We start from the raw sequence: 26,104 nt of genomic DNA on the forward strand, positions 1-26,104 counted from the left end.
CTGCTTCCTCCCCGGAGTCTTTGTGACTCCACGTCTCATAGGGTCCATTGGACCTGGCTGTGTCTGATGCCTCCTGTCATGGCCCTGCTGATGTGCCCCGCCCCTCTTCCTCGCTACCTCCTTCTGTCATAGATTGTGGAGGTCTGGATCGTGGTCCATGCCTATTACGAACTATTCATATGTAACCCAGTGGGAAAGAGGTGGTACACAGTAAAGCCACGAGAGGGCGCTCTATTTTGGGGAAAGTCAGTAGGACCGAACGAGTGCGTCACGTGACTGACTGGTGGCGTTGGTGATTTATCTTGTGTAAGTAAATGTGTAGTAAATATGTTATAAATGTGTTTCTATGTTAACCTACCAAAAGATGTTCAATAATATGAGCACATAGAAGTTTATAAGTGCATTGTATGTCGTTAAATGTGCCGATGGTGATGTCAAGAGGTATGATGTTGACTGATTTGGTCACCATGCGCTGCGCGTTGTGAGACGATTGCGGAGTTACTAATGCGCGTCGCTTTAATAACCGTCCTGTCGGGATACGTTCCGTTGTGATCCATGTTTTATATCATTTGTTGTCTGTCCATTGTTACAGAGATGATGTTTGTATTTGTTACTTTAGTGCTCTATGGTGGGGGTGTCTGTGAACACCAATAGCATTTGAGCTAGCACCGTGATACGAGCTGTGAGTGTGTGAGTATGTGTAATGTCTTGCGTCATTTGTATATTGATGGACCAAATGTTTAATGTTGTTGATTTCAGAGGTAACTGTATGTGTGATTTGTTGTCTTTTGTTTCTGTGTGAGCAGAAGAGTTACCACTGCGGTTTATTTATGTATTAGAAAGATATAATTGAGTTCAGACACCTAAATTGATTACAAATTACTTTAACACTTCTCTTAAACATAAAGAGAACTCGAGAAATAAAGATCCCACACTCTAGTGTTGCGTCTGGTTTATTATTCAATTTCACCGGCCTACACATACATTCTGTCATATTCATTGAATGTGTTTATGTAACTCAGTAATGATTCCTTCTGGTCACATGACATCTATTTATTCTGTCCATCTTGGAGAGGGATCCTCCTCTGTTGCTCTCCTGAAGGTTTCTTGTCCTTTTTTCCCCATGAAAGGGTTTTTTCTATTTTTTGCGAGTTTTTCCTGATCCGATCTGAGGTCCTGGGACAGATTGTAAAGCCCTAGGAGGCAAATTTGTAATGTGTGACATTGGGCTGTATAAAATAAACTGAATTGAATTGAACAATTACAATTAAAGAGAAAATACATAGTCACTAACTTGGATCAGAGAGATTGTTTTCTGAGTCGATATATTCTACTCATTGTGTCTTAAACAACAATTATAAACTGGGAGGACTTATTCTGAGATTGACCCTTGTCTCAAGGTGAAAAAAAAGAAACTTTGGACGTCCAAGCACAGTTATTTATATATTTATTCATCGTGAAATAGGCTTTGCGTATTAACTTTTATTGTGTGACTGTATTGGTTAATGTTCGACAGCCCCACACACATTCTTTCTGCTGAAGTCCAAAGTTTCTTTTTGTAATCAGAGCCACTTTCACACAACAGATGATGTAACAAACTTACATAATTAACGACACAAAAAGAATCAACAATGAAATCACATTGTGTGTGTGTGTGTGTTGTGGAGTTGTAGCCTGAGGTGCGGGCGAGCTTGACGACCATCTGTTGTCATCCATTTACTCTGTGGTCTTAAGTGAGGCATGACCAACACCAGTACAGTGGTATAAGTACTATGTTTACTTCAGTATTTCCTTTTCATGAACCTTTACACTTCCACTCTGCTACATTTCTGGAGAGACTGGACTATAGAGAAGAGTGTGACATAATTACATAAGCCCCACTGTTGTCGAAAGGTAGAGTAACCTTCATTGAGCAATGGACTGCACAACTCCAACCACCAAGAAGTCACAGACATCGATGAATAAGTTATTAACATCCTCATTTCGTATATCATAAAAGGTCTTAAAGTAGAGTTTCATTCCCATGTCAATCATTCTGTTATTACTGTACTTTGTTAAACTTCCCACCACTTGGGGGCGTAGTGACGCTGTCACTTAGCACCATATAATCAGGAGGGTTACTTGGTATAGGTGATAATGAATGAAGATGAATGTTAGGATTTCTTTTGTCTATCATTTAGGAAATAGACTTAGAACCGGGAAAGTTTCTGTGCTCTTTTCGTTATGGAAATGCTGCGATGTAAGTAATACTTTGCCTTTATTTTGGAAACTGGATATTTCGTCATTTTCTGCAGGCCTCTAAACCAAACAATCATCAACCGTGGTGGCCCAATACAATGGTATACCCATGTTTTAATCTCTTGGTGAACTCAGACAAAGTGTTGACGAAGTAAAGTTAAGACGGACTTCACCCCATGTCTTCATGCTGTGATACTCCTGCTCTTTGTATCATGTTCCTGTAAAAGAAACTGATATATCTATAAAAATAAGTATTATTCTACAAATGCAGGAATAAGAATCCTGTTTGTGGATTTACTCATATTCGTTCGAGCAGAGTCATGTTCATTATCTCCAACAATGAGTGATAAGTAACTCAGTGTAGATCAATATATTTACAATGGTGTCATGTGTTGCCTTTAATGATTTTTGACATTGACCTCACACCGTGATAAAAGTCACTCCTGTGGTTTGTTAGCTTCACGTCAATCTAACAATTAGGTAGATCTTATCAGACATGCCACATATCATTTAAAAAGCTGATTAAATATAACAGCATTGACACTATTTCTATTTTCAGTTTGTGACTCCTTCAGTTTTTGTGTGTGTCTATTTTGTGGTGTGTTTGCATCGTATCCTCAGACAGCGTTTCGTATGATATCGTACGAAAACATACTCATAGGCTTAAAGGGCTGGTCTAATGAACATCTAACATGTCTGTGGCTCAGCAACACTGTCATTATCTGCTCGTGACAGGATGTCAAGTTTTTCTATAGGCCTATAAACCTCTGTGTAAACTACACAAGTCCTCAAGTATCTGGGCCAATCCCAATGTCCCATCTAAAGCCTCAGAGGTTGCCGTCCTCTTTGTTTAACTTTTTTTTGCATGTTTAACTTCACAGTGCAATGAATTGTGGGTAATTCCCTTGTGCAACATCTACATCTAATGCTGACTTACAGAAAGTGTTAAACAAGGGCTAAAACTGTCTGCCAGAGAGCCCTCAAACACTTGATGATTTGACAGTGGAACAGAAGTAAAGCCTCAAGGAGTTAGCGTGAGCGCGCCTCACAGTCTGTGAGTCCGTCAGGGTGGAGGTTGGGATTCCCGCTAACTCAACTGAACACTCAGTAAGTCCCTGAGGGTTCAGAGTTTGAGGCCTTAGGGGGGACCTTGGGATTGGGACTCTATACTGAAGGACCGTTTTCAGAATACTTGCTTGGGCCCCTCACTGACCGGCCACCCCCCTGCACATCACTTAATACTTAGATACTATTGACACTTTCACGTACACTCACAGTACAATTGTACTGAGTATTGTTATCTGTTTACCTGTGCAATTTATTTTAATGGTTATTCTTCCATATTCTATAATAAATTAAATTGTAAATTGACCATAGTCATATTCTTGCACTGTGTTTACTTTCTTATTTGTCTCTTATTGTCAGATTGTCTGATTGCCAAGAAAAAATTATTGTATGTCCAACATACTTGGCAAAAAAAAGGTTTTATCTGCAGCCTAATGTTTTATAACACAGAAGTAATATATATATATATATATATATATATATATAAATTCAATTAAGTATGGTAAACTGAAAAAATATTGAATGTGAAATTCATAGAGCAAAATATCCAATACAGTATATGCCATATGTTTTTTTTTTTTTAATAGACGAGATAAACAACATAGCCTCACACTAACAGGCGACACATAATCTCACTTTTCAGGACACTGTCACAACTTCCTATGCTTGGAGTCCTATGACACATTGGATCCCTTCAAAATAAAATGAAGCTAATCAGGCGCATTTAAATTAATTCAGTATTTAGTGGAATGACCAGTGTTGGGAGTAACGCGTTACTGTAATTCCACTACTTTTAGCGGTAACGAGAGTGTAACGAAGTATTTTTTTAAATCAACTAACGCAGTTACAGTTACTGAAATTTAAATGAGTTCGTTACTCGCGTTACTCTCTTTTGTGAAAAATGAACACTTGCAGACAAGAAGACAAGCTAGGCTACTTTAGCTGCTTCTGATCTGACATCGCAGGACCTTGGTGGCGCAATGATATTGTAACGTCTCGGACGTTATGGACTGATGACACGGAGACGGGACGACGTTATTATTCCTCCCTTTATTGGGCATTCACCAACACAGACAGCGTGCTCCTCTCAGCTCAGCGGCTCGAACATCAACAACAACGGTTCCCGTCAACCACCCGTAACTTCCGTTTTCCGACAGGTTAACCCCGCCTCCCCTCTACTCCGCCAATCACAGGCACGCCTCCCCTCTACTCCGCCAATCACAGGCACGCCCCCTCGACCAGCATGCACGGTGCCACACTGTGATTGACAGCCACTTCCAGTGTTGCCAGGTCCGCGGTTTTTGCCGCTGGTTGAATTTTGTGTCCGCTGGTTCGGGTAGACCTATTTTGCATGCAAATTACATGAATATCTTTAAATAAAAATCCATATTTTAAATGAAATAATTTATTTATACCCAAATCCTACCAAACTGACTCCAGATCAGCACGTACACGCCTCACTAGCACCCCCCCCTCAATTATATGCAGCACCTCAAGGCACCTTTGTTTTCTCTTTTAATTAGTGTTAATACTGTAGGCCAATCACTTTTATTTCATTGGGCCTAATGTGGCAACAAAAAAAACACTGTTAAATCACTGAGACAGTTATTTTGTATTAAGTTAACTAAAAAAGGGACTTTTGTACTCCTGCTTGATTTGAAGGCCTGTTGCCCTGTTGATTGCAATAAATAGGTCTACAACATGTTTATTGTGTTTGACTGTTCAGTACTGTTCATGACATTAAAAAAGCAGACATAAAAGTAACTTAAAAGTTACTTTCCCTAGTAACTAATTACTTTGGATATACAGTAACTAGTAAAGTAATTCAATTACTTTTAAAAGAAGTAACTAGTAACTATAACTAATTACTAATTTTCAGTAACTTGCCCAACACTGGGAATGACAGCATGAGATTTGAACGAAGCAAAAATATTTTGCATTATATAGCCTATAGGTATATGTTAAATACCTATTAGTATATGATAAATACATTTTCTTTTAATATTATTATAATGTATTATAATATTTTTAATTCTATTTATTTTTTGTGTAATATAATTTCAAAATAATTTCAGTTTTCAGTTATAGCCTAAATTCTTTAAGTTTTCTGTATTCTTAAATTGTAGGTTATCACATGGTACTTTTTAAAGTTTTTTATTTTCGTACTGATCTGGAGTCAGAAACGTGGAATCAGCTCCGGAGCCTGCAGGATCTGCCGTGTGGTCTTTTATTTTGAAAAGTACCAACGAGAAGTCCTATTACATTGCAGGTTAGGTTTGTTGTCAGCCCCTCCTTCAGCTGAGCAGCGTGTATTGCTCCGGGCTGACGGAGACCGCCCCACACCTACCTTGCTGTAGAGCGAGCGGAGCGGGGACTGCGCACCACCTCCGCCCGCAGCGGCCCGCACAAGGGCCGGGGATGGCGTCGCTTGGCGTGGGGCTGCATGTCATCCGCAGGCGTGGAGCAGGCAGGAGCGCCGTGGTGGAGAGGAGGAACCTGCTCACGGTGTGCAGGTAGGAATTCCTGACTGTTTCTTCTTCACATGCCAGGATGATGAAACAGCAGATTTATGTATTCATAATTTAAAAGGCGTTTGCGTGAGGTTAGCTTGGGGAACAGGAGTGCAACCCCGGTCTCCATCCAGATGGAAAGAGATTACTTCAAATGCGCACAGAATAAATTAATCTGTATCCGCTCTGAATGAAAGCCATTCAATCATTATAGGACACATATCAGTGAAATGTCAGCTGACTGACCCCTGCTAAATGCCTATATCGTGTGTTTTCTAGGCTACACGATATCCATCTGCTTCACTCACTATAACCGCACGAATACACATCCACGCCCACCACCAGCATCCTGCACGATCACAATTCACTGACCCTCATCGTCAGTGCAGGATTAAACTCATCATTTTAGAAGTACTCGGGTCATGAGTTCAAATTCCACCATCACAACCCCACCCCAATACAAATGTATATGGCTGACGCTGAGGTGTGAACACACTGGCCAGTTTCTCCTCCTCTCTTTGTCAGCTGAAGTGAAAAGTATTGATTGAAGCTCCGAGTATTGATTTGTGGTCAGAGTTGCTGGCAGATATCAGTTTCTGACTGACAGTCCCTGTGGTGTGTTTGAGACCGAGGACCAGAAAAGGTCAGAGAAAAAGGAAAGATATGCAGGCTTGATTATTTTAGTTGTTCATTTGGCACCAAGAAAGTTTAATAGTTAAGAAAACGAACTGTTACTGCATCACCTGTTCCAGTTGCTCAGAGAAGAACCCATATTGTGTTGAGGTATAACGGTGCCGGACGCGTCCGCCCTCCCTACTCCAGTAACGTCACTTAACAGATGTAAAGGGGTTTCTGGGGTTCTCACATTGACTGAATGTCCCATGTCTGAGATTTGTGCTGTTTGAATGTGGAAAAATAACCGAGAGGACAAGTGCAGTATGCTCCACACATGGAGGACATTAGCTCAATCCTAATAGCTGTGCAGGGGTTTTGAAAGTTAATGTAGATAACGTGATTAAAATCTTATTTTATCTTATCCACCTTATTCGTGGAAATAAGATAAAATCTCTGTCACCTTTTGACTTATTTCACTGGAAACATGCTCTCTGTGGTGACCCTGCTGCTAAGCAACGAGATAGAGGGAGATGAAGTCAGATTATTTATATATTCAACACACAATTTGGCAGAATTTACATATTTATTGTTGTGTAATCAGGGTATTATAGACCTACTGTAAAGATGTGTAGCATAAGAGAACACATCACGACATTATAGCATGCTTAAATATATAATAAATACAACCCAAAATCACAAATTCAAAATAAAGCAGTGCACAAAACAAGACCTTGTTGATCTGATTAAATATGATTAGAAAGTAAAATGGTAATATTAACTATATCAATATTCATATTATGTATTGATTTGTGTATCCATATATTTTTTTTTTACAAATGTAGCAATGTATTCATGCCCTATCTTTGGTCAAAAAAGATACAATGTTCAAAATGCATTCCCAAACTTTAATACTACTTTTGACTAATAGAAGTAAGAGAGTGAACAAACAGCGAAGCGTCCAGAACAAATGACCTCATGAGGACCGCAGTACTCTTTGTAAATTCTCAAGGCGCATTCATACAGTCACACAGATGTTTGTCTAGAAAAGGCCTTTCATGGAGACTTCCTAGAAAACTGCATGGCTCGTTTCTAGACACTGTTTTGAAGCTCGTGGGACGGTTCTGTGTGCACCCAGATCATTGCAATAGAAGTACAAGACTACACACACACACACACACACACAACATTGTCCATTACCTCTCCTGTCTTCCTGTCTCATCAGTTGAAACCAAATTAGACAGTCGTTGGTACACTTGACTCTCACTGGGCAGCGCATCATGGTTTCATCACAGGATGTTAATCAAAGCCTTATTTCCACCATGGAGGCCATACGTGTTTATTTAATGACAGACACATTGAATTACTAGGTTATGGTAAAAAGTTCTTCTTTTGGTTTGTTTGTTGTTATGTGCATTGGGTAAACGTGCATTACCGGTAGTTCGAGTGTGTCTTCGTTTTTGACATAATTCACTCTGGCATCAGGCAGCAATACAAAATATCAATATTTTATCATTTTATACACAATAAAAAAATGTCTATAGATCCCTCACATATTTCCACTTGCTGCCATAAAGCAGGGGCCAAGTTATTCTCACTTTATGTTGTTATTAACTGAAACGCTGGCTCCTACTATTCCCATAATGCAACCAGTGGTGTCTTCTGACCTTTGCTCTTTGTAACTGCCTATGAAGCTCCGTGCTGTGGAAAAACGGACCTTTAAGTTACAGGCTCAGATAAAGTGTGTGCATCTTATTTATTCTCAGGTTTTCAGTGAAGACGCTGCTGGATCGCTCCTGTTTTGAGACGATAGATGACTCCTCTCCAGAGTTCGTTAACTTTGTTTCCATCCTGGAGCACATCCTCAGCCATCGACTCAAAGGTAAAAAAAAGAAGCAACCCTCTTCTTATCCACATGCCGGTTATGAACTGTTACACATATGTGTTGTATTATTCCTACTACTGTGGGACATATTGTTTTTCTCGCATTTTGACTTCAATAGTTGACAGGAGAGTGACAGGAAACATGGAGCGAGAGAAAAAGAGGGTTGATTTGAGATAATGGTCCTCAGCAGGAAATGAGCAGCAGACTTTGTGATCACACGTGTCTTTATGTCCTCGACCAATCAGGACGAAGAGAATATAGAAAAGTATGCACGATTTCAATATAGAAATTGCAAAGAAGTTTAGATCGTGATGGGTATCTCGTTTTCTTTCATTGTGAATAATTAGTGTGAGAATATTCTCGATATCAAACACAGTATTTTCTTCTTATCCTATAGAACAAATACAGACCTGCTAAATATCAATATTTGAGGTCTCCACTTCCAGAAAATTACTTTTCTTCACATTTTTACCACCACTAAACATAATTTAAGTTCAATGCTAGCAGATTTTCTGTCACTTAAATGTAATTTCTGGGTAAAAAGCCCAACTACAAACTACAATCCACTTCCAGTTGAGTAACAAGTACACACTTGCTTTGTACATCTTCAGAGAATTATAAATGCAGATGAAATTCGAAACTCTGTTTCTGTCTTTCTTTCTCTCAGGTCAGACATCTTGGTTTGGCTATGAGAGTCCACGGAGTTTCTGGGATTACTTGAAAGCCGCCTGCAGCAAAGTTCCTCATAACTGCATCCGAAGCATCGAGAGCATGGAGAATGTGCGCTCCTCGAAAGCTAAAGTGAGGATAAAACTGTCTGGGGATCAGATTTAATTTCCAGAGGCAGCAAAGGAAGAAAATGATATGGATCTCTAAATATCAAAGTCAAATCCACACAGCATTCGATTAAATAAATGTGTAATTTAGCCATAATTAGAAATCTATAAGCAATTTCAGTATAGACACAGCACTACATCTTCCACTTGTCCTGACGTCAGCACACACATGCTGCACAATCAGGCAGGCACACACACACACACACACACACACACACACACACACACACACACACACAGCTTCCACTAACTGAACATCACGTCTTTCTCTCTGCAGGGCAGGGCATGGATCCGAGTGGCCCTGATGGAGAAAAGATTATCAGAATACATCTCGTCTGCACTGAAGGACTTCAAAATCACAAGGTCCCAATGTGTTCTCATAAACTACACACACTTTCCCCTTCAACCCAGTTATGATGTATTTGAGAGGAGTTGTAATATTACCAGTTCTGTGCTCATGTGTTGACTGTAGGAGGTTTTATGAGGATGGAGCGATCATGCTGGGAGAGGAGGCGGGGCTGTTGGCAGACACGCTCATTGGACTCAACACCATTGACTTCAGGTACTCATCACGGCTGATTCTCACTGTAACTCGTCAGTTCTGTAAAACAAATTGAAAGTTGATTACTAAAACAAAATATGTGTGTGCATAATGTATCAGCATTGATGACGCATTATAAGTAACGGATAATGGGGACAAGCTTTTTTGTTTTTGTTTTGTTGATTGTTTTATGTATATGTAGGTATGTGTGTGTATATATGTTTATATGGGTGTGTGAATTTGTATGCATGTGTATATGTTTATATGTTTATGTATATATATATATATATAGGTATATGTAATGGTTCTCTAAAATAAGTATTTTCATGAAAGCATAGGTTAGGGCACTTATAAGCTTGATAGCTTCAGCCTTGACCCTTTCGGTCGGCCACTTTCTTCTTTTGTTGAAATTTTGATTTTTGTATAGTATTGCTGATCGAAATAAACTAAACTAAACTAAACTAAACTCCTTTAATTGGACACATCTAAATAATCTTTAAAGCTGTAAGTGGATCTTGTCAAAGAAGAGGCGGTGCTTTGATTTTCCATCCTGTCTTTTAGCTTCTGCCTGAAAGGAGAGAGTCTGGATGGCAGCTTCCCCGCTGTGATCGACTACTCGCCATACTTGAAGTACTTTCAGAAGTATGTGAGCTCAAATCACACAGTTCATCATCAGTGCCCTCTAACGCAGGGGTCAACAAGGTCATTTTTAGCGGGATTACGTGTTCGTTCTATTAACATTTTTATTTGCTTTAGATTTGTGAACAATCGTGTTCAAGTTGGCCTCCACATATTTCTTCGTCAGATGGTCATATTTGGTCCACGGCTGCTGTTTGCCTAATGCTGCTGTGCTGGATGTGTACTTGTATGAGGCTCATGCTGGTTCCCCGTGCAGTGCGGACAGCATCAGCAGCGACGAGGAGGAGATGAGGACTCTGGGGAGCAGCGGCAGCGAGAGCAGCACCCCGGACAAGATGGCCACCGCTGCCTCCATCTTCACAGAGCAGAGCAACTTGGTCAGCAAGTGCAAACGCTTTGAGCAGAAGTACCGAATGTCTTTGGAGCAGAAGGTGTGTGTGTGATATGAGTTATTATGGGATAATAAATTGGTTTCATTTTTCACGATGCCATGTCATTACGGGCTCACATTGTGTCGTGACCGGAGATCTGTTCCGTGAATAAATCTTCTTATTTTTGTATTCAGCTTGATGCTGTTTCTTGATTATTCAACATCTGTAATGTTTCTTTCCTCTTTGCCATCAACTGTTATTCAAGATGATGGAGCTGCCACGGTTATCCTTTGGGGTTATTTATTTTGCTTTGAAAGAACTCCGATGTGTATTCACACAGCAGTGCCTTCATTATACACACATGGAAATCATAGTGTGTGTGTGTGTGTGTGTGTTTGCCTGTCTCAGGGTTACCTGGAGGAGCTGGTCGGTCTCCGAGAAGCCCAGCTGTCCGAGGCTGTGTCTCACAACAAAGCTCTTCAGCAGAGCCTAGCAGACACACACCTCTCCCACACACTGGAGAAGGAGCAGCTTGAGTACATCGTGCTGGAACTACAGGACCAACTGTGAGTTCACCCTGTGTGTGTGTGTGTCACTGCATGGGAGGTTACTGATGGGAAGCTGGAGAGGACTTTGCAGCAGATCCAGCTGAGAGTTTGACATTCAGGACACTGCAGGTGGTTGGTTATTTGTGTGTTATTGAATCAATTGCTGCCTTTAGCCAGGAGGAAAGGCTGCATCCATGTTGTGTCTCTAAATCTCTATTTTAATCAGTGAAACTGCAATTTCTCTGTTGGTTAACTAATTTACTGAAAGTTAAACAAGTCTGTCAAGAGAATTTGTGTCACGATCTCTGAAAATGAAGCTGCAGTCTGAAGTCAGTGGGAGAGTCATACACACAGGGAAACTTGAAGAAGAATTAGAGCTACAATGAAACTATACAAATACAATCAAATTGAACATACATTTTATTCAGTTTTTTAGCTGTAATACATCCACACTGAACCAAACAGACGGCAGGAACTTCCATCAATTGTCCGAGCTGAGTAAAGATCAAAAAAATCTGATAGCGATTTAGTAAGTAATTCTTACTCCCTTACATTTGGTGAATACATAATTGGGAGTAAGACATGTATTTTGACCATTAAATATTTGTTAAATATACTTGCTAATGCTCTTTATGGACAAATGTGCATATTTAATGGTGACAGCCCTTTCTAGCTTTCCTTTCTAGCTTTCTGCAGAACCCTAAGAATCTATGTCTACTTTATTAATCCGAGAAGAATAAAAATGTAGATCTTCATAGTAGATACCAAGTGAAGCCTTTTTATGTCATTTGTGCCTTAAAGGGCTGCATTCAATGACTTCCCTCCTTTTTTAAATGTTGTGTTTATTAATTGAATGAATTGTCTCTAACTTTGGTCATCTTCGGTCTCCAGGACGGTGCTGAAGAACAATGATTTGCAGTCCAGGCAAGAGTTAACGGCCCATCTGACCAATCAGTGGCCATCTCCTGTCGCCTTGGATACCAACGCTGTTGCCTTGGACACGCTGCTGTACAGGAAGAACACGGGACAGTGGGAGGAGTATGTAGATGAGTTTACATCCTCCAGCTGGCAACTAATTATTACTTTCACTGTTGCTCAATCTAAGTTACATATAATTAATGATTTAATTGTTCACAAACAACTGTGGCTATTGTACAGGCATGGAATACAGACCTTTTCTAATTTATAATGTATTTTAATTAGATAGATACATACATAGATACTCGGACATACACATACATTCAGGTGTCCAGTAGCTCAATTTGTTTTAGCATTTTAATGGATTAGATTATTTAAAATCAAAGTCGTATAAATAGATACAAAATAACCCCAGTGTTATATTTAGTTGAGGGCAGGTTAGTAAGATTACCTCTTCAGGGATTGGATTGCTCTGACTTGCTTCACAAGTAATGTTGTTAAGTAATAATTCTAACTTGAATTTAACGGGCTCAGGACATTATGGCTCGCTGTATCGACTGCAGCAAAAACATGGACATCATTGGTGCGCAGCGTGTTTAGATAAACTGACAATGGACTCACTGCGAGGAGCCGAGGAGCGCCAAGAGGGAGCGCTTGAAACAGCATCATATGTACAACTCTACAGACTCCAAGCTGATGATGTACTCTATTATATGTTGATCTTTGTTAATTGTCTTTGCTGTTATTGGTGAGTTGAGGAACTCTTCAACCACAAAGACGTACCTCCAAGAATTTGTTGCTAATAAATGTCACAACAGGCAAAAATCGGATTATTTTTTAAGTTAAGCAAATAATTGTATAATGCACCTTAAAATGTCTCATACCCAATGATACATTGTTTTAGTCTGAAGCCTTCTTAACCCAACATTTTTACATTGATAAGGAGCAACCAGCAAAAAACCCCACCTAAAGTTGCCTAAACTCAATAATCAATTATTAAAATGATTTTCTGTTGATTGACTAACTAAGAGTAATGTGTTTATTGATCCTCTGTTCCTTCTTTGCAGGAAGTGTTTCCAGAGTCTGGAGCAGCTGTCTGCAGACATGAGCCTCTCCCAGTCGTCTCTTGAACCCTCACACACACAGAGTCTGGAGGGCCGGCTGACCGGCACACACTGGCACCACAGAGGTACGCCTCCTTCTGCAAGCGAGAGAGCACCGTTCTCTCATCAGGGAGATGCGAGTATTGATCGCGTGTATCTTGTCATCAGATAAAGAGGAAACTCTGTCTCTAAGAGGTCTGTGTGGCTCCCTGACTTCAGTCACCAGCTACAAGTCTCTGGCCAGCCTGAAGTCCAGCGAGTGTTTGGCCAGTCTTGCAACCGAGATCAGCAGTCCAGGCTTCACCCCGTCCTAATGACCGCAGAGCTGAATACACACATCTTCACCAGGGACACACAATCCAGGAACTTTTCTAAATGTATGGGATATATATTTGGAGACTCTTTATTTTATGAATGTTGAGCATAGAGCTTTAACAGCAGGAATTTAGGTTTGCAAGTTGAGAATCTGTATTAAAATATTGTATTAAAACTCAAAAGCAGCTTTATCAAACTGAATGTCCACTGTAGCCGTTCAGCTGATGCAACCTTTCATTCTTTATGGAGGCTCTACTTCTGCTGTTACTTCATCAATGTGTTTCAATTATTTATTGATCTATTTTTTTATCTGTCTATTTTCTGAAATAAATGAGAATAAGTCAGCTGACCGAAGGATTGAAAGGTTTTCCAGGAAATCTTGGCATGCTCAAAATACTGACTGTAGATCTGATCAGTTCTGAGAAGACTCAATATTGATGGCCTTGATCAGTCTCCTTTCATTATGAATCATTTCCTGCAGTTCAAAGGATCGTTCATTATTTTCTGTGGGGCCACTGCATTGATATAATAGTTTTTATTGTTATTGTTATTATCTAGAAATGTATTTAATTTGACTTCCACTTTCGTCACATAATGCTGTGTTACATTTTGTGTAAATGTTTTTTTAATTCATCAGGGTTATGTTGTCAATGTTGTGCATTATTTAGTGTCATGTTTTGTTCTCAGGTATTAATCCTCACAATTATTATTCACAATTTACTGCTAGGTTTACTTTAAAGTTCAGCTTTATCAGACACAGAATCCTGTTATTCTTGACATGAATTATTCAAATGCAGTATTTTAATTGCTAGTTACCACAAAGATCATTTCTAAAACTTACCTGTGTTACAACCAAGCATTTTGAATAAACTGCGCTTAACCCAAACTGAGAATTTCATTGTGAAATTTCAGTTTCTTGTCCACAAAGAACAAGTGTGCAGAGGATGCTTGTATGAAGTCAATGAATACAAATAATTTCCACAGAAGATCAGGTATGTATATTGAATACGTCACATTTTGAAAAGGTTCATGTGTCAGTCCTCTTCAATGGATTGGCATGGAAGTTCAAAAACATGGAGATCCTCTCTCGTGTCAGGGGAGGATGCTAATTGATTAATTTGACATCGCTAATGTACATGATCTCATAGAGACAGCCACACCTGAATAATCACGTAGCTGCCATCTGCTGGCTATTAAATGCATCAGAAAGCATGTGATTTGAACACTGGTTTGTACATTATTTCTTTTCAGTTGTATGCACAGAATTTGTAGCAGTAAAGAAATAACGATATATTAAATTATAAATACTCATAAATAATTATTTTATAGAAATAGATACAAGTAGTTAATTTTCTTCACGTCAATCTTGGCTTGTGTATTTAATTGGGCAACATTAACCTCTGCCCTCCAGGTGTACTGGTGTTGGCTTTGGAGAGAAGGGACTCCTGACTATCAGGTGTCACTGCTCTGCAGTGGCCGGAGGATCCTCTCCTGGTTGTGTTCGCGGAAAAAATCTTTGCCAAATTCATAAGTGCTGATCATAACGGCGCAGGCCGGGGCCACTTTGATCAACCGTGGGAGGAAACCTGGCAGAGAGACAACAGATAAGAGGAGTGATTACATGTAGGCCCAATATAATGATTCAGAAAATATAACAACAGGATCTACCTGCAAATAGTCCGCCGAAGCCGCTCTGCGCCACAATCCTGCTCATCACGCTGAAGGTGGAGGAGACCTGGCCGGACACTGATGAGACGAAGACAGCAGTCAACATCAAAGGACACATTGCCTCCATTCAAAAACAGACCACAGCGGAGGATGTGTCGGAGCATCGTCTCTGTCTGAACAAAGCTCTACAGGCCTGTCAGAGGAGCTCACGCACCATTTCAACCATCTGATTTAATCCCTTCATTTATATCATAACCTTCGCATTGAAAATGCGGAAGGTTATGTTTTGATCGCCGTGTATTTATTTATTTATTTGTATGCGTGTTACTCGCATAACTAAAAAAGTATTAAACCGAATCGCATGAAATTTGGTGGGATGATTGGTTATTATCCGGGGACCATTTGATTCGATTTTAGGCACGATCGGGTCAAAGGTCAAGGTCATGAAAAGGTCAAAATCTTCTTTTTACCATAGCGCGGTCAATTTGTATCCAATTGGCATGCAACTAATGCCAAAATGTTCATAATTCAATGCCCAATCTTGTGATATGCGAAGGCATGCGCTCTACCGAGTGCCCGTTCTAGTTATATTATATGTTCATCTTTACCATCTGAAGTAGCTTTAATGTAGAAAACCAAAACATCTTTTTCCACACTGTATGACTGTCACACAAACAGTACTTTCTGTGTCAGTTTGTACCAGCTCTTCGTCGGGGCTTCACGATGTTGACGGATTTAAGCCCAAGACTTAAAATTCAGCCAAAATGTTAAGCAGCACAATCTCAAACATCTTTTAATCCCTGTTCTATGCATTGAATGTGCTGTTATTTGACATCTTTTGCACTTCTGTCCATCCGTGAAGAGAGCGACCTCTCTGTTGCTCTCTTCTTTTTTCTCCCTATTAAAGTTGTTCCTGCATGTGGGCATGTGTTATGTGTACAGATTGTAAAGCCCTCTGAGGAAAATCTTTAATTTTGGTGCTATCCTCAATACATTGAATTGAATGTACGCCCTGACAACTACAGAGTACTAGTATCCCTAGTTAGGAATTCACATTTTGATGACATTTGTAATCTTAAGGAGGCATTTAATAATGAATATAACAATAAAGAATAATGCCATAATTACAGTTCTTTGCTTGTAGCTCTCCCAGCTCCAACTGCCTTCTGGTTTTAACGACATCAAAAGGTAACGTTACAATGGACGCGATCTGAAACAAATGGAAATAAGTATATATCATACAATCATATGTTTACTTATTAATTTTTCATTTTCTGTCGAGTTCTGTTGCAACAGGTTGAAAAGCTGAATGCTGAGCAGTTTGAGAGAGCAGATGAACTTACAGAGCCAGACACCGCTCCAGATATGAAGGTAATTGTAAACGTGGGCTGTCCGGTGTTGTATCGTTCACACAGCCAGCCCTTGCCCTTCTCGTAGTTGTACCAGTACATGGCGGAAAAGGGCACGTCTCGGAGGAGTGTGGGCCCCAAACCTCTCCACAGAGACAGCCAGCCTTCTGACTGCACTGCAGAGCGGATGCAGTCAGTCAGCTCCCTGTATGACTGCTTCTGAGACTGCAGCTTCGTGCGGATCAGCTCCAGAGGGCTGATCACTGTCGCTGAACTCACTGACACACACACACACACACACACACACACACAGCAGTGATAAAGCATCAAAACCCACCATGTGACAATGAAATTGGAGACGTTGGTGGAGCATTTTAATTGAAGAGAAGCGCGTATCTCTTTTTTACTATCAAGCTGTGTCAATGTGTCAGTTCTCAAAATTAAATCTAGTGTAGAATGAAATTACAGTTACTCCGATCTTTAGGGCTGAAAGACCGAAACGACTATTCGGCACATTCCATTTTGTGAACAATAATTCAATGCAGACGATCAACGGTAATTTATGTTAACAGTTGTAACAGAGAGCTGTATTCAGCAGTGTTCTCCTGATGCGACACCAGTCAGCTCACCTCGAGCCAACGCTCCTGCCAGAAGAGGAGCCTCCTGAGCGAAGTCTCCCATCCTGACCCGCAGCGCCGCACACAGCTGGTCGTAGCACGTAAAGTAGATTACTGTAGCAGGGACCGCCATCACACTGCAGGTCACACATATGGAAAATAACCATATATTATGCTTTAATCAAGATGATTCCAAGCTGGTACAATGTCAACCACACAAACTACACCGATAAATGAATTAACAATGTGATTCATCAATATAAAACTAAACATAAATCTATCTTTGGTAATCAGCCCTCAAGAAAACCAGGGGTGGTTTGCCACTAATTGGTACAACTTAAGATAAAAGCCCCCTTAGTGCATCAGCTACAGGCTCAACGACTGTCGACCGACCACATGTTCTCTATAACTGGGCTCTGAGTGAAGAGTGCAGCAAGGGAATAAAAGAGACACAGAAGCCTTCACACTCACAGGGTTGGAGGAAGGCCGCTCCATAATGCCTTTACTCCTTCATGGCGTACTATCTTGACGAAGGCGTCCTGCAGAGACACAAAGTGTGAAGACAAACAAGCTAGTGCACGTGTATGACTCGCTTTTAACCTTTATATTTGGTATTTTGGTAAAGAGTTGGAATGAGTAGGTGAACTGGTTACCAGTGTGCTATTGAAGTGACTGGGGGCTTTGTACCAGGCCTTGGAGTTGCCATTTTCACACACGCATATGTGGTCCATAAGTCCATTGCAGTAGACAAAGCATTTCCCTGAAAGATATTGAAAAAAATACATCTAGTCATTTATTATTTACTGTATTAATCCCAATACAAGACAGATGCAGTTCATATTCATAATACCTTTAGGAAAGGGATTTTTCTGTGCTTGCAGTCTGATCTTCACAACATCCAAAGGCGTAACTGAAAAAAGGAAAATGTAAGACGATGAAATTAGATACAAACTAATGTTGAAAAATGTGATGTATTTCTGTACAAAATGTAAATGTTGTGCATTTGTAAAGGACCAATGCTTGTACATGTTTTACACTGTTAGTAAAGTTTACCCTCTGGGGTACAATGCAACATGACATGAATGTTTTAGCCCTTTACAACAAATTATATTTAGTGGTATTTCACCGAACTATCAACTATATTCAGAAGCAAAACAGATTTCTGGGTTATTTACCTACATTCCAGGCAACATGTAAACTACCCTTCATTTCAACACACTAGAATCTAAACTATATATATATACACGTGATTATTTTCACCAAATCCATGTTCAATTATTGTTTATTTTTTGGGGTGAATTATCCAACAACAGTTTATAATTGCAATAACTTATTGTTTGACAGGTGTCCCTTAACTGTATGATGTTGAAGGTTATTATGCACATGTAGATACAACTAGTGCAGCCTAATACAACAGCCCGTCATTAAATCCAACCTGTGTGAAAGCTATAATGAAAGGGGAATGGTTCAACTGTGTGGTTGTTTTGGAGGATGTAGTTTGTGGTACTGTTCAATTATGTTGTCCTATTCAGAGATGCGTTTGCTCAGTTAGGGACATATCTTCTACAAAATGACAATGAACTTATAACAAAGTTGCAACTGATATTACGGTTTCATAACTACTGAATTGAGTATAACACAGTAGTTGTCTTCAGGAAGAGCAACAACAAAGGACATGAAATGAGCACAGACTGTATATAAGAGGGAAATGAGAAATGTACTAAATGTTTAGTAGTAACGTCGGGACTTATTATTTATAATTTCCTTCTCATATACAACATTTAATTAAGAAAATACAATGGTTATACATGACTGAAACACAGTCTCTAGTATCTCACCAAACAAAGACGTGAGGATCGCTCCGGAGCAGGACGCCACCATCTGTTGGAGTGGAGTAATGCCATTCGAGGCTGCAGCAGCAGCACTTTGACCACTCATACTGTATTCTTACAAAAACAAAGACAGCTAGCATGTCACCTAGTTAAGCAAGAACCGTGTTTGCCAAAGGAGCTCATTAGAGGTCACTGAAACGTTAGTACGTTATTATGATATCAAAATTGTTGGAGTACATGGAGAAAAGAGCTCTCTGTTAACTAATTACTTCAGCTGACTTCTTACGTGCTAAAGCGCCTCGGCATCAACAGAGACTCCTCCTGAGAAGCACATCACTCTCAGGGTTTAGGGCTTCCTGACAGTACGACAGTTAATGGACTACAGGTAGAACTGGAAACACGTGTATGCCCAGGGTTTAACCTCCGCTCGCAGCTTAGTTTACCCAGCAAACACCACACAAACGTGATGTGATGACATTTCCGTATACATCCCACCATTAGTTTCAGCGGAGCAGATTCTTGGAAATGTCAAAATTGTATGGTACGGAAAATACAATAAAGGATATACAAATTAATTACACGCATAGTGTATAAAACGAAAAACAAAATTTAGAAAGGTTTTTAACGGAACGTTTATTTTATTTTAATTTTTTACAGAAATGTGGAAACATCACATTCAAACTCAAAGGGAGGTTTTACTTCATTCTAACGTTGCCAGACTCAAATACTTTCCGTAAAACGGGAAAGGACGACAGATGCATTTGCCAAAGATGTACAAGTTCTTTTTTTTTTTTAAATGAAATGAATCTAAACTTTGTGTTATTACACAACTGATGTGAGTCTAAGTTGTTAACGTAACTATATTTGAATTTGACAGTGGTTACGTAACGGGGAATTATCAAACATGGCAACATAGACTTCCTCCGCCATTGGATTTGAAGCGGGAAAGAGACGTTTTTGTGAAGTAACTAAACGGACTCGCGGGTGTCTAAACAGGTGTACAACTGCCTGCCAATGCATACGTTGTTGGAGCAAACGTATCGTTGTTATTATTATAAAGTTCAGTTTACGAAATAATGTCGGAAATAATGTAACGTAAGTTGGGCGAAACAAGCTCTGCGGGGGACCGACAAACTGACGTTCACGTGATACGGTGAGTCATTGTTACGTTTATTAACGGGGAGCACTAACGTCAGGCTCACGGTACATTGCTCATGTCGTTACATGTTAGCGTTCAGACCCTGTTTGTAAATAACAATTCATTTGTTTACAAACAGGACACACAAAGACCTCCTGTTGTCTCAAAACAAATACACATTTGTTCTCAATGCAAGAGAATAAAATGAAGCCGAAACGCATCCCGAGACACGCAGGACCCAAATGGCAAAGTAGGTTACGTCAATGTTATTATTTACGATTTCAACTAAAGTCCGTTTCCGTGTTTTCTAGTTAACCTTAGCTAAATTTGAAACATAGTGTTAAACTAATTTCACGATTACGGTTACCTTGATCAGCTGACGTTAAAAGTTTGATATATGGCAGGATTAACGACTCAATTGATGATCAATCATTAATTAAAACTTATTGGTTTCAAGTGATTGGTCACTATGTGGAGTAGTGAGCACTTATTCAAGCACTTCAGCTGATAGCTATATAAACAGGGGACTCGTCCACCTCCCTCATCCTGTGACCTTCTTGATTTCCTCTGCAGGGAAAGGAGTCAGCACTGGTGACAAGGCGATGCTGAGCCAAGCGAAGCCAACATGCGGGTCCTCTTCTGCTCAAGCCAAACCTTTTGCTGGGAAAGTGTTTTACCTAGATCTGCCATCAAACCGGATAGCAGAGATGTTGGAGAATGACATCAAAGACTTGGGAGGGGTGAGAAAGAAAGAAAAAAACAAATTTTTCCTATGTTATTTTTTGGCTGTCAGAAAGGTTTGAATCTTTGTCATTTCTCCTGTGCCAGCTTGACATATTCATGACGTTGCAGAGTTATTCACAAGTAATGTGATATTTCCCACTCAGCCCGGCTGACTTCATCAGGATTTACCCAACTTTTGCCTGCACTTGATGGAGACTGACCTTTTAGTCACTTTATTACAGAACTATAATGATTTTATATCTTGTCTTTAGTTACTATTGTATGGTTCTCCTTTAACTCATTTGATCTTTGTATCTACCTCTTATTATATATTTAAAAACGTTTACATTTTCTTCATTATGATGCTATTTATGATGATTGCAATAAAATACAAGGGCTGGGTGTTGTTTGACATTTACAAATATTGTGGCACAGAAGATATCTGATTCAAGAAAACAGTAAATGAGATTACAAATCAGACTCGGAAGATGTTCAATGTCAGCTTTTGTTCTGCCAGTTTTTAATACTCTGTCGTGGACATATTTCAATAAGTACTAACAATGTATTTAGATTGATTCCCAACCCTGTAAATACCTGATAATATAATCTGTTGTAAAGGACTTAAAGCTTTCTTTAAAAACGGTATCCTGTTTTCTCTCGTTTGTCTCTCAGACTGTTGAAAAGTTCTTCAGTAAGGAAATTAAATATCTGGTATCCAACAAGAGGGAGGCTAGATATGTGCAATGCATTCGGCAGGACTCTGCTGTCCCCAACGCAGACTCGGGCCCAAGTTCAACTCACCCTCGATCAAACCGGGACAAAAACAAAAGCACGTCTCTGGGCCAAACGGACACGGTGAGTTCACTTTCACTGATCAAATGTAGCGCCCACATGGTGTTGGCTGTATTTCACATCCAGCCTGTGAAATTCCTTTTCTAGATCATTTTTACTCCTTTTTAATGTCACATTCATCTTTTTGTTTTCAGTTTGTTCCAAGCAGAGGGAAGTCTTTGGTGGAGAAGGTGGTAAAAGAGCAGGTTTGTTCGCTTAAGACTGAGTTTAGTGAATAACTTTAACTGCCGTGTGTCTTTTCTTTGCTTTTACACATTTGTTTGCTTTTAGGAGGGGGTGAAAATGAACAAGATCCTGTCAAATGCTCTGGAGTGGGGGGTGAAAATCCTCTACATAGATGGTATGCTCCCAATAATGATTGATAATGTAACAAAAACTCCCCTTTATTTTCAATGTATTAATGAAAAATAATGTCACTTTCAGATATACTGGCATACGTTAAGAAGAAAAAAAAGATAGTCAGCAGCCAGTGTCCAGCTACCACTGCTGTCAAAACAAGTGTAGGTTTACATTCTTAAATTAGTTTTTGTAATGATTGAATCACATTTTGGGATTGCTATCCTAAAAATGATTTGTTTAACATTGTAAAGTTGTGTTTTTAAATTTTTATTCTTTACAGGTCAAAGCTGAGTCGGCAGCAAAGCAAGGCTTTAAAAAATGCAAAGGTAAAGGTAAGATAGCTATTACCCAGTTCTTTATTTTTAATTATGTAGAAATGTTGTCCATTGTTTTTGATGCTTTGTAAACGCATGCTTAACTTAAAATGGACTGAATGGTGTTTGTTCCAGGCGGGCGAATCGGCAAACCTTTTGTCAAGGTGGAGGATTCTAGCAGGTAAGCGACAGAAGATGACAATGAACTGCACTTTCTTTGAGTCGTTTACATCGATTGACTATGAGAGGTTTCTTAATCCTTCTGCAGACACTACCGACCGATCTACCTCACGATGCTGAACATGCCCGAATTCAACCTGAAGAGCGCTCCTCCCTGCAGCCCCTTCTGTGTGGAGGACAAGCTTCTTCCTGGAAACAAACAGCTGGGGCGCAGGTATGCTGATCCTTCTCTGCTTTGAGCTGATTAAATGTGGACTGTCTGTCACGCATTCACAAAGACGGTGCATTTAAAATATTTTAATGTATTTAAACCACAGGAACCACCAAATCCCGCTTAATATTCCTCTTAAGGGGGCCGCAAAGTTGTACTCACTAACTTTTGCACCCAGCTCTTTGTCTTTTCAGTAATCTATATATTTTACAGTATAGTTATTTATTGAAGTTCTGGTACTGATGTCGGTTCAATAAAGTAACTACACTTCTCCACACTGTTTAAAAATAATCTTTACAAATTACTACATGGTGTTTTCAAACATTTCCACACATTTACGTATAAATCAGTCTTACACATTTTGTATCTTTTGGTATTTGGGGAACTTGAGTAGAATTGAAGGGCCTGTGGGATTTAAAAGTACTTCTTTGCACACTTTTAAGTTGAAACTCCTAGAGTTACCCATCAAGAATGGATTAAATTCATCAAAATGCATAACGTAGATATATATTTGTTTGTATTCCTCCGGGATCAGAGGTGCAAAAGCCTCCGCCAGTGAAGAACTTGCAAACGGCAGAAAGAAGAACAAGGACAAGAAACGAGGCGGCTACTGCGAATGCTGTCTGATCAAATATGAGAACGTCACGATGGTAAGTTATCGCATGTAAAAGTGAAAACTGTCAATGTAAGACCACAACAATAATTTATACTGCTCGGCTTTGGAAAGAGTTGTGCCAATATAAACATTCATGAGCAGAACTACATTTTTTACCTCCCGTTTATTTTAATTAACCACAATATTCATCTGGGTCACAGCGTAAATGTATCCGCTAATACACAATTGTAATGTAAATTTAAGCAACGTGATTCTGAATTAACAGTTGTTGTGCTGTGATTCCCGAGTGAGCGATCTAAACTCTATAACTAATACGTGTGTTTTGACATTATTTTGACGTCCTGTGCAATGAAATGTATTTAAATGACCAACGCTGGTACCGGGCACACAGTATTACGTTCTGGTTTATAACTGCTGTTGCTAGTGAGCCAGTAATTCAGTTTTTAACACACAGAGCAGTGTGATATGTAAGTTGTATGGCAACCTAGTAAATAAAAGAACAATTCCAGACTATATGTTTGTTGATGTTACTATGATTCATACAGGTTTTGTAAATTTGCATTACGACCGTGCTAAACAGTGCATCCGATCCTTGTGCATGGATGTGTATGTTACAATTGTAAAGCTGCTGTGGTTCTGTTTGTATTCAGCATCTAAAGAGCGAACGCCACAAGGCTTTCTCCAAGAGTGACAAATACTCGATGGTCGACAAACTGGTGTCGACTCTGCACTACAACTTCCACACCAAGACGACAACTGAAAGGTGACTCGTCCACATCATTCTTTAAACTTGCATCAACATTATATGTTCACAGGAAGGAAAGGCCTGTAAATAAATGTGTTTTTATCTTTGCATTCCACCCGACTCACAAAGTCTTTTCTCTGATTCCTGTTAGACCAAAATGCAGCGTTTCCTCCGTCCTGGTTGCTCCTGGACCATGTGGGCATGCGGTGCAAAGACTCGATGAAAGGGAGATTAGGAAAGAAGAAGAGCAGCATCAGACTGTCGATGGGCATGAGGGATCTGACTCAGCACACACTCTAACAATCGGATTAGTTCCTAGTTCCACTCCGCTGACTCCCAGGGAGAGGAAGAGCTACACTCACTCGGACAGATCCAAGCACAAATCTCTTGCACGTAAACGGCCCTGCAGACAGAATTCGTTGACGTCTTGCTCTCAAAAAGCTGAGCAGGCTCAAATTTCTGAGTCCAGGATGGAAACGGCCCCCTCTAGAGGTGAATGTTTTGCCTCCATCCCCTCCAGAGTTCCTCAGGTCAACGAGGTGGACCGAACAGCAACTCAAGACGTGAAGAACAGCTCAACCTCCCGCTTTCATAATGTGAATATTCAAAAGGAAGGTTCCTTAAGATGCCTGAATGTCATAACAAATCAACAAGAGGATAAGAAACCGGATTCCTCCGAGTGGGAAGTCGTTCAGGACGGAAACGCACCGGTGGACAAAATGACTGTAAACAACCTCTCGGAAAGACGAGAAGAAAGTCTTTCTTCACACAGCTTCTCTCCGGTCCGTAAAATACAGAGGAGGGTGAGAGTTTATAAACGAAAGAGACGGAAAGCGGACACGTGCGTCAAAAGCGTAAAGTCGAGTGACATTCCCGACAACTCCATGATCAAACTGGGAGCTTTTTCAGCCAACTGATGACATGGATGTGGCTTTTCTGGGGTTTGAGGACTCGTGAGGGAGAAATGAACTGGGGGACGCTTTCCTTTTACAATATACTTGAAACGTGCCATGTACTCGGTGCCACGGACGATACACGCCACGAGATGTTGATTTGACTAAACAGTCAGTTTGAAGGCAGCAGTGATCTTTATTTAGTTTCACCACATGAAGGGTAGCTGTGGATACGTGTGTGTGTGTGTGTGTATTTAGCATTGTTTAAGATTTAAAACGTAAGAGGTAAACCATCATAATTATCTTTTTACAGTGGGGTTAATGCTTGTGCAGCGAAAGTATTTGAAACAAAAATATTCCCATGAATAAAAATGTCTAAAATATACCAAATGTATTGATATTGAGTTATAGCCTCTTTTAGAACAATCCACATCTTTAATTTATATTGTCTAACTAAATCTCCTTTGTCATGAATATAAAGAGTACAATAAAAACCTGATGGATTCGTTGAATCCAGGTAAACTTGATCTATTTTGTGTCGAAGAAAAAGTGTTTTTCATAATGTTATTATGCACATTGCCTGTATCCTGAATTATCTATTTGCCCACATTTGGTTTAAGTTGCCTCATTCCTTCGATTTATTGTTCTCAAACTTCTGTTATGGGAACAAATGAACAGCAACGTGAGCCTCTGAACTTTAACTCTTAAACTTTGTTTTTATACAAACTAGTTTAGTAGAAGAAAATCAATAAACTTTCACTGTGTGAATACATTTCTACAGAAGTGTTTACTGTTGAGGGGAAAAGGAGCATCATATATATATAATTTTAAAGGCAGATTTATGAATAATAATTTACACAATATTCTGGAGAACGGTGGCTTGAATCGCTCAGACATTGAGAATGATTGTTTCCGTTGATAACATGCATGGCTGCTTATGAATTGTATGTGTGGTACTGATGGGACATTTAAGGATTCTTCCCCAGTGCCCTTCTCCTGCCTTCTCAGCGTGTCCTCTTCTCTCACGGCTCTCAAAGTGATGCACT

The 26,104-nt window shown here is 39.8% G+C and overlaps 3 protein-coding genes across 6 annotated transcripts; 2 read left to right on the plus strand and 1 right to left on the minus strand.

Moving 5' to 3' along the window:
- Window positions 1-5,645: 5,645 nt before the first annotated feature.
- On the plus strand, window positions 5,646-14,474 carry rundc3b (RUN domain containing 3b). The gene is made up of 11 exons (XM_056444582.1): window positions 5,646-5,816; window positions 8,192-8,307; window positions 8,978-9,111; window positions 9,424-9,509; window positions 9,619-9,708; window positions 10,249-10,329; window positions 10,583-10,757; window positions 11,106-11,263; window positions 12,137-12,283; window positions 13,231-13,352; window positions 13,435-14,474. Exons 1-11 carry the CDS (start codon window positions 5,722-5,724, stop codon window positions 13,578-13,580), a joined length of 1,350 nt encoding a protein of 449 aa, XP_056300557.1. The 5' UTR covers window positions 5,646-5,721; the 3' UTR covers window positions 13,581-14,474.
- A 90-nt stretch (window positions 14,475-14,564) lies between these two features.
- Window positions 14,565-19,494, minus strand: slc25a40 (solute carrier family 25 member 40). 2 transcript variants are annotated; one of them, XM_056444583.1, is made up of 10 exons: window positions 19,334-19,494; window positions 19,054-19,154; window positions 18,066-18,125; window positions 17,869-17,975; window positions 17,687-17,754; window positions 17,228-17,352; window positions 16,593-16,876; window positions 16,378-16,459; window positions 15,250-15,327; window positions 14,565-15,167 (listed from the first exon to the last, which is right to left on the minus strand). In XM_056444583.1, the coding sequence occupies exons 1-10, from the start codon at window positions 19,351-19,353 to the stop codon at window positions 15,034-15,036; spliced, it is 1,059 nt and encodes a 352-aa protein (XP_056300558.1). In that variant the 5' UTR covers window positions 19,354-19,494; the 3' UTR covers window positions 14,565-15,033. The 2 variants fall into 2 exon arrangements, with proteins under 2 accessions (XP_056300558.1, XP_056300560.1); XM_056444585.1 differs by having other exon boundaries at window positions 19,054-19,161.
- Window positions 19,495-20,034: 540 nt separating this feature from the next.
- dbf4 (DBF4 zinc finger) lies at window positions 20,035-25,585 on the plus strand. 3 transcript variants are annotated; one of them, XM_056444261.1, is made up of 13 exons: window positions 20,035-20,200; window positions 20,325-20,435; window positions 20,759-20,925; window positions 21,581-21,763; window positions 21,895-21,945; window positions 22,031-22,100; window positions 22,184-22,260; window positions 22,380-22,431; window positions 22,549-22,594; window positions 22,682-22,807; window positions 23,340-23,454; window positions 24,071-24,183; window positions 24,317-25,585. In XM_056444261.1, exons 2-13 carry the CDS (start codon window positions 20,375-20,377, stop codon window positions 25,080-25,082), a joined length of 1,827 nt encoding a protein of 608 aa, XP_056300236.1. In that variant the 5' UTR covers window positions 20,035-20,200; window positions 20,325-20,374; the 3' UTR covers window positions 25,083-25,585. The 3 variants fall into 3 exon arrangements, with proteins under 3 accessions (XP_056300236.1, XP_056300239.1, XP_056300237.1); XM_056444264.1 differs by having other exon boundaries at window positions 22,380-22,425; XM_056444262.1 differs by lacking the exon at window positions 20,035-20,200 and having other exon boundaries at window positions 20,285-20,435.
- Window positions 25,586-26,104: the final 519 nt, after the last annotated feature.

This window comes from Pseudoliparis swirei, chromosome 22, assembly GCF_029220125.1.
Source record: "Pseudoliparis swirei isolate HS2019 ecotype Mariana Trench chromosome 22, NWPU_hadal_v1, whole genome shotgun sequence".
Lineage (NCBI taxonomy): Eukaryota > Metazoa > Chordata > Actinopteri > Perciformes > Liparidae > Pseudoliparis > Pseudoliparis swirei.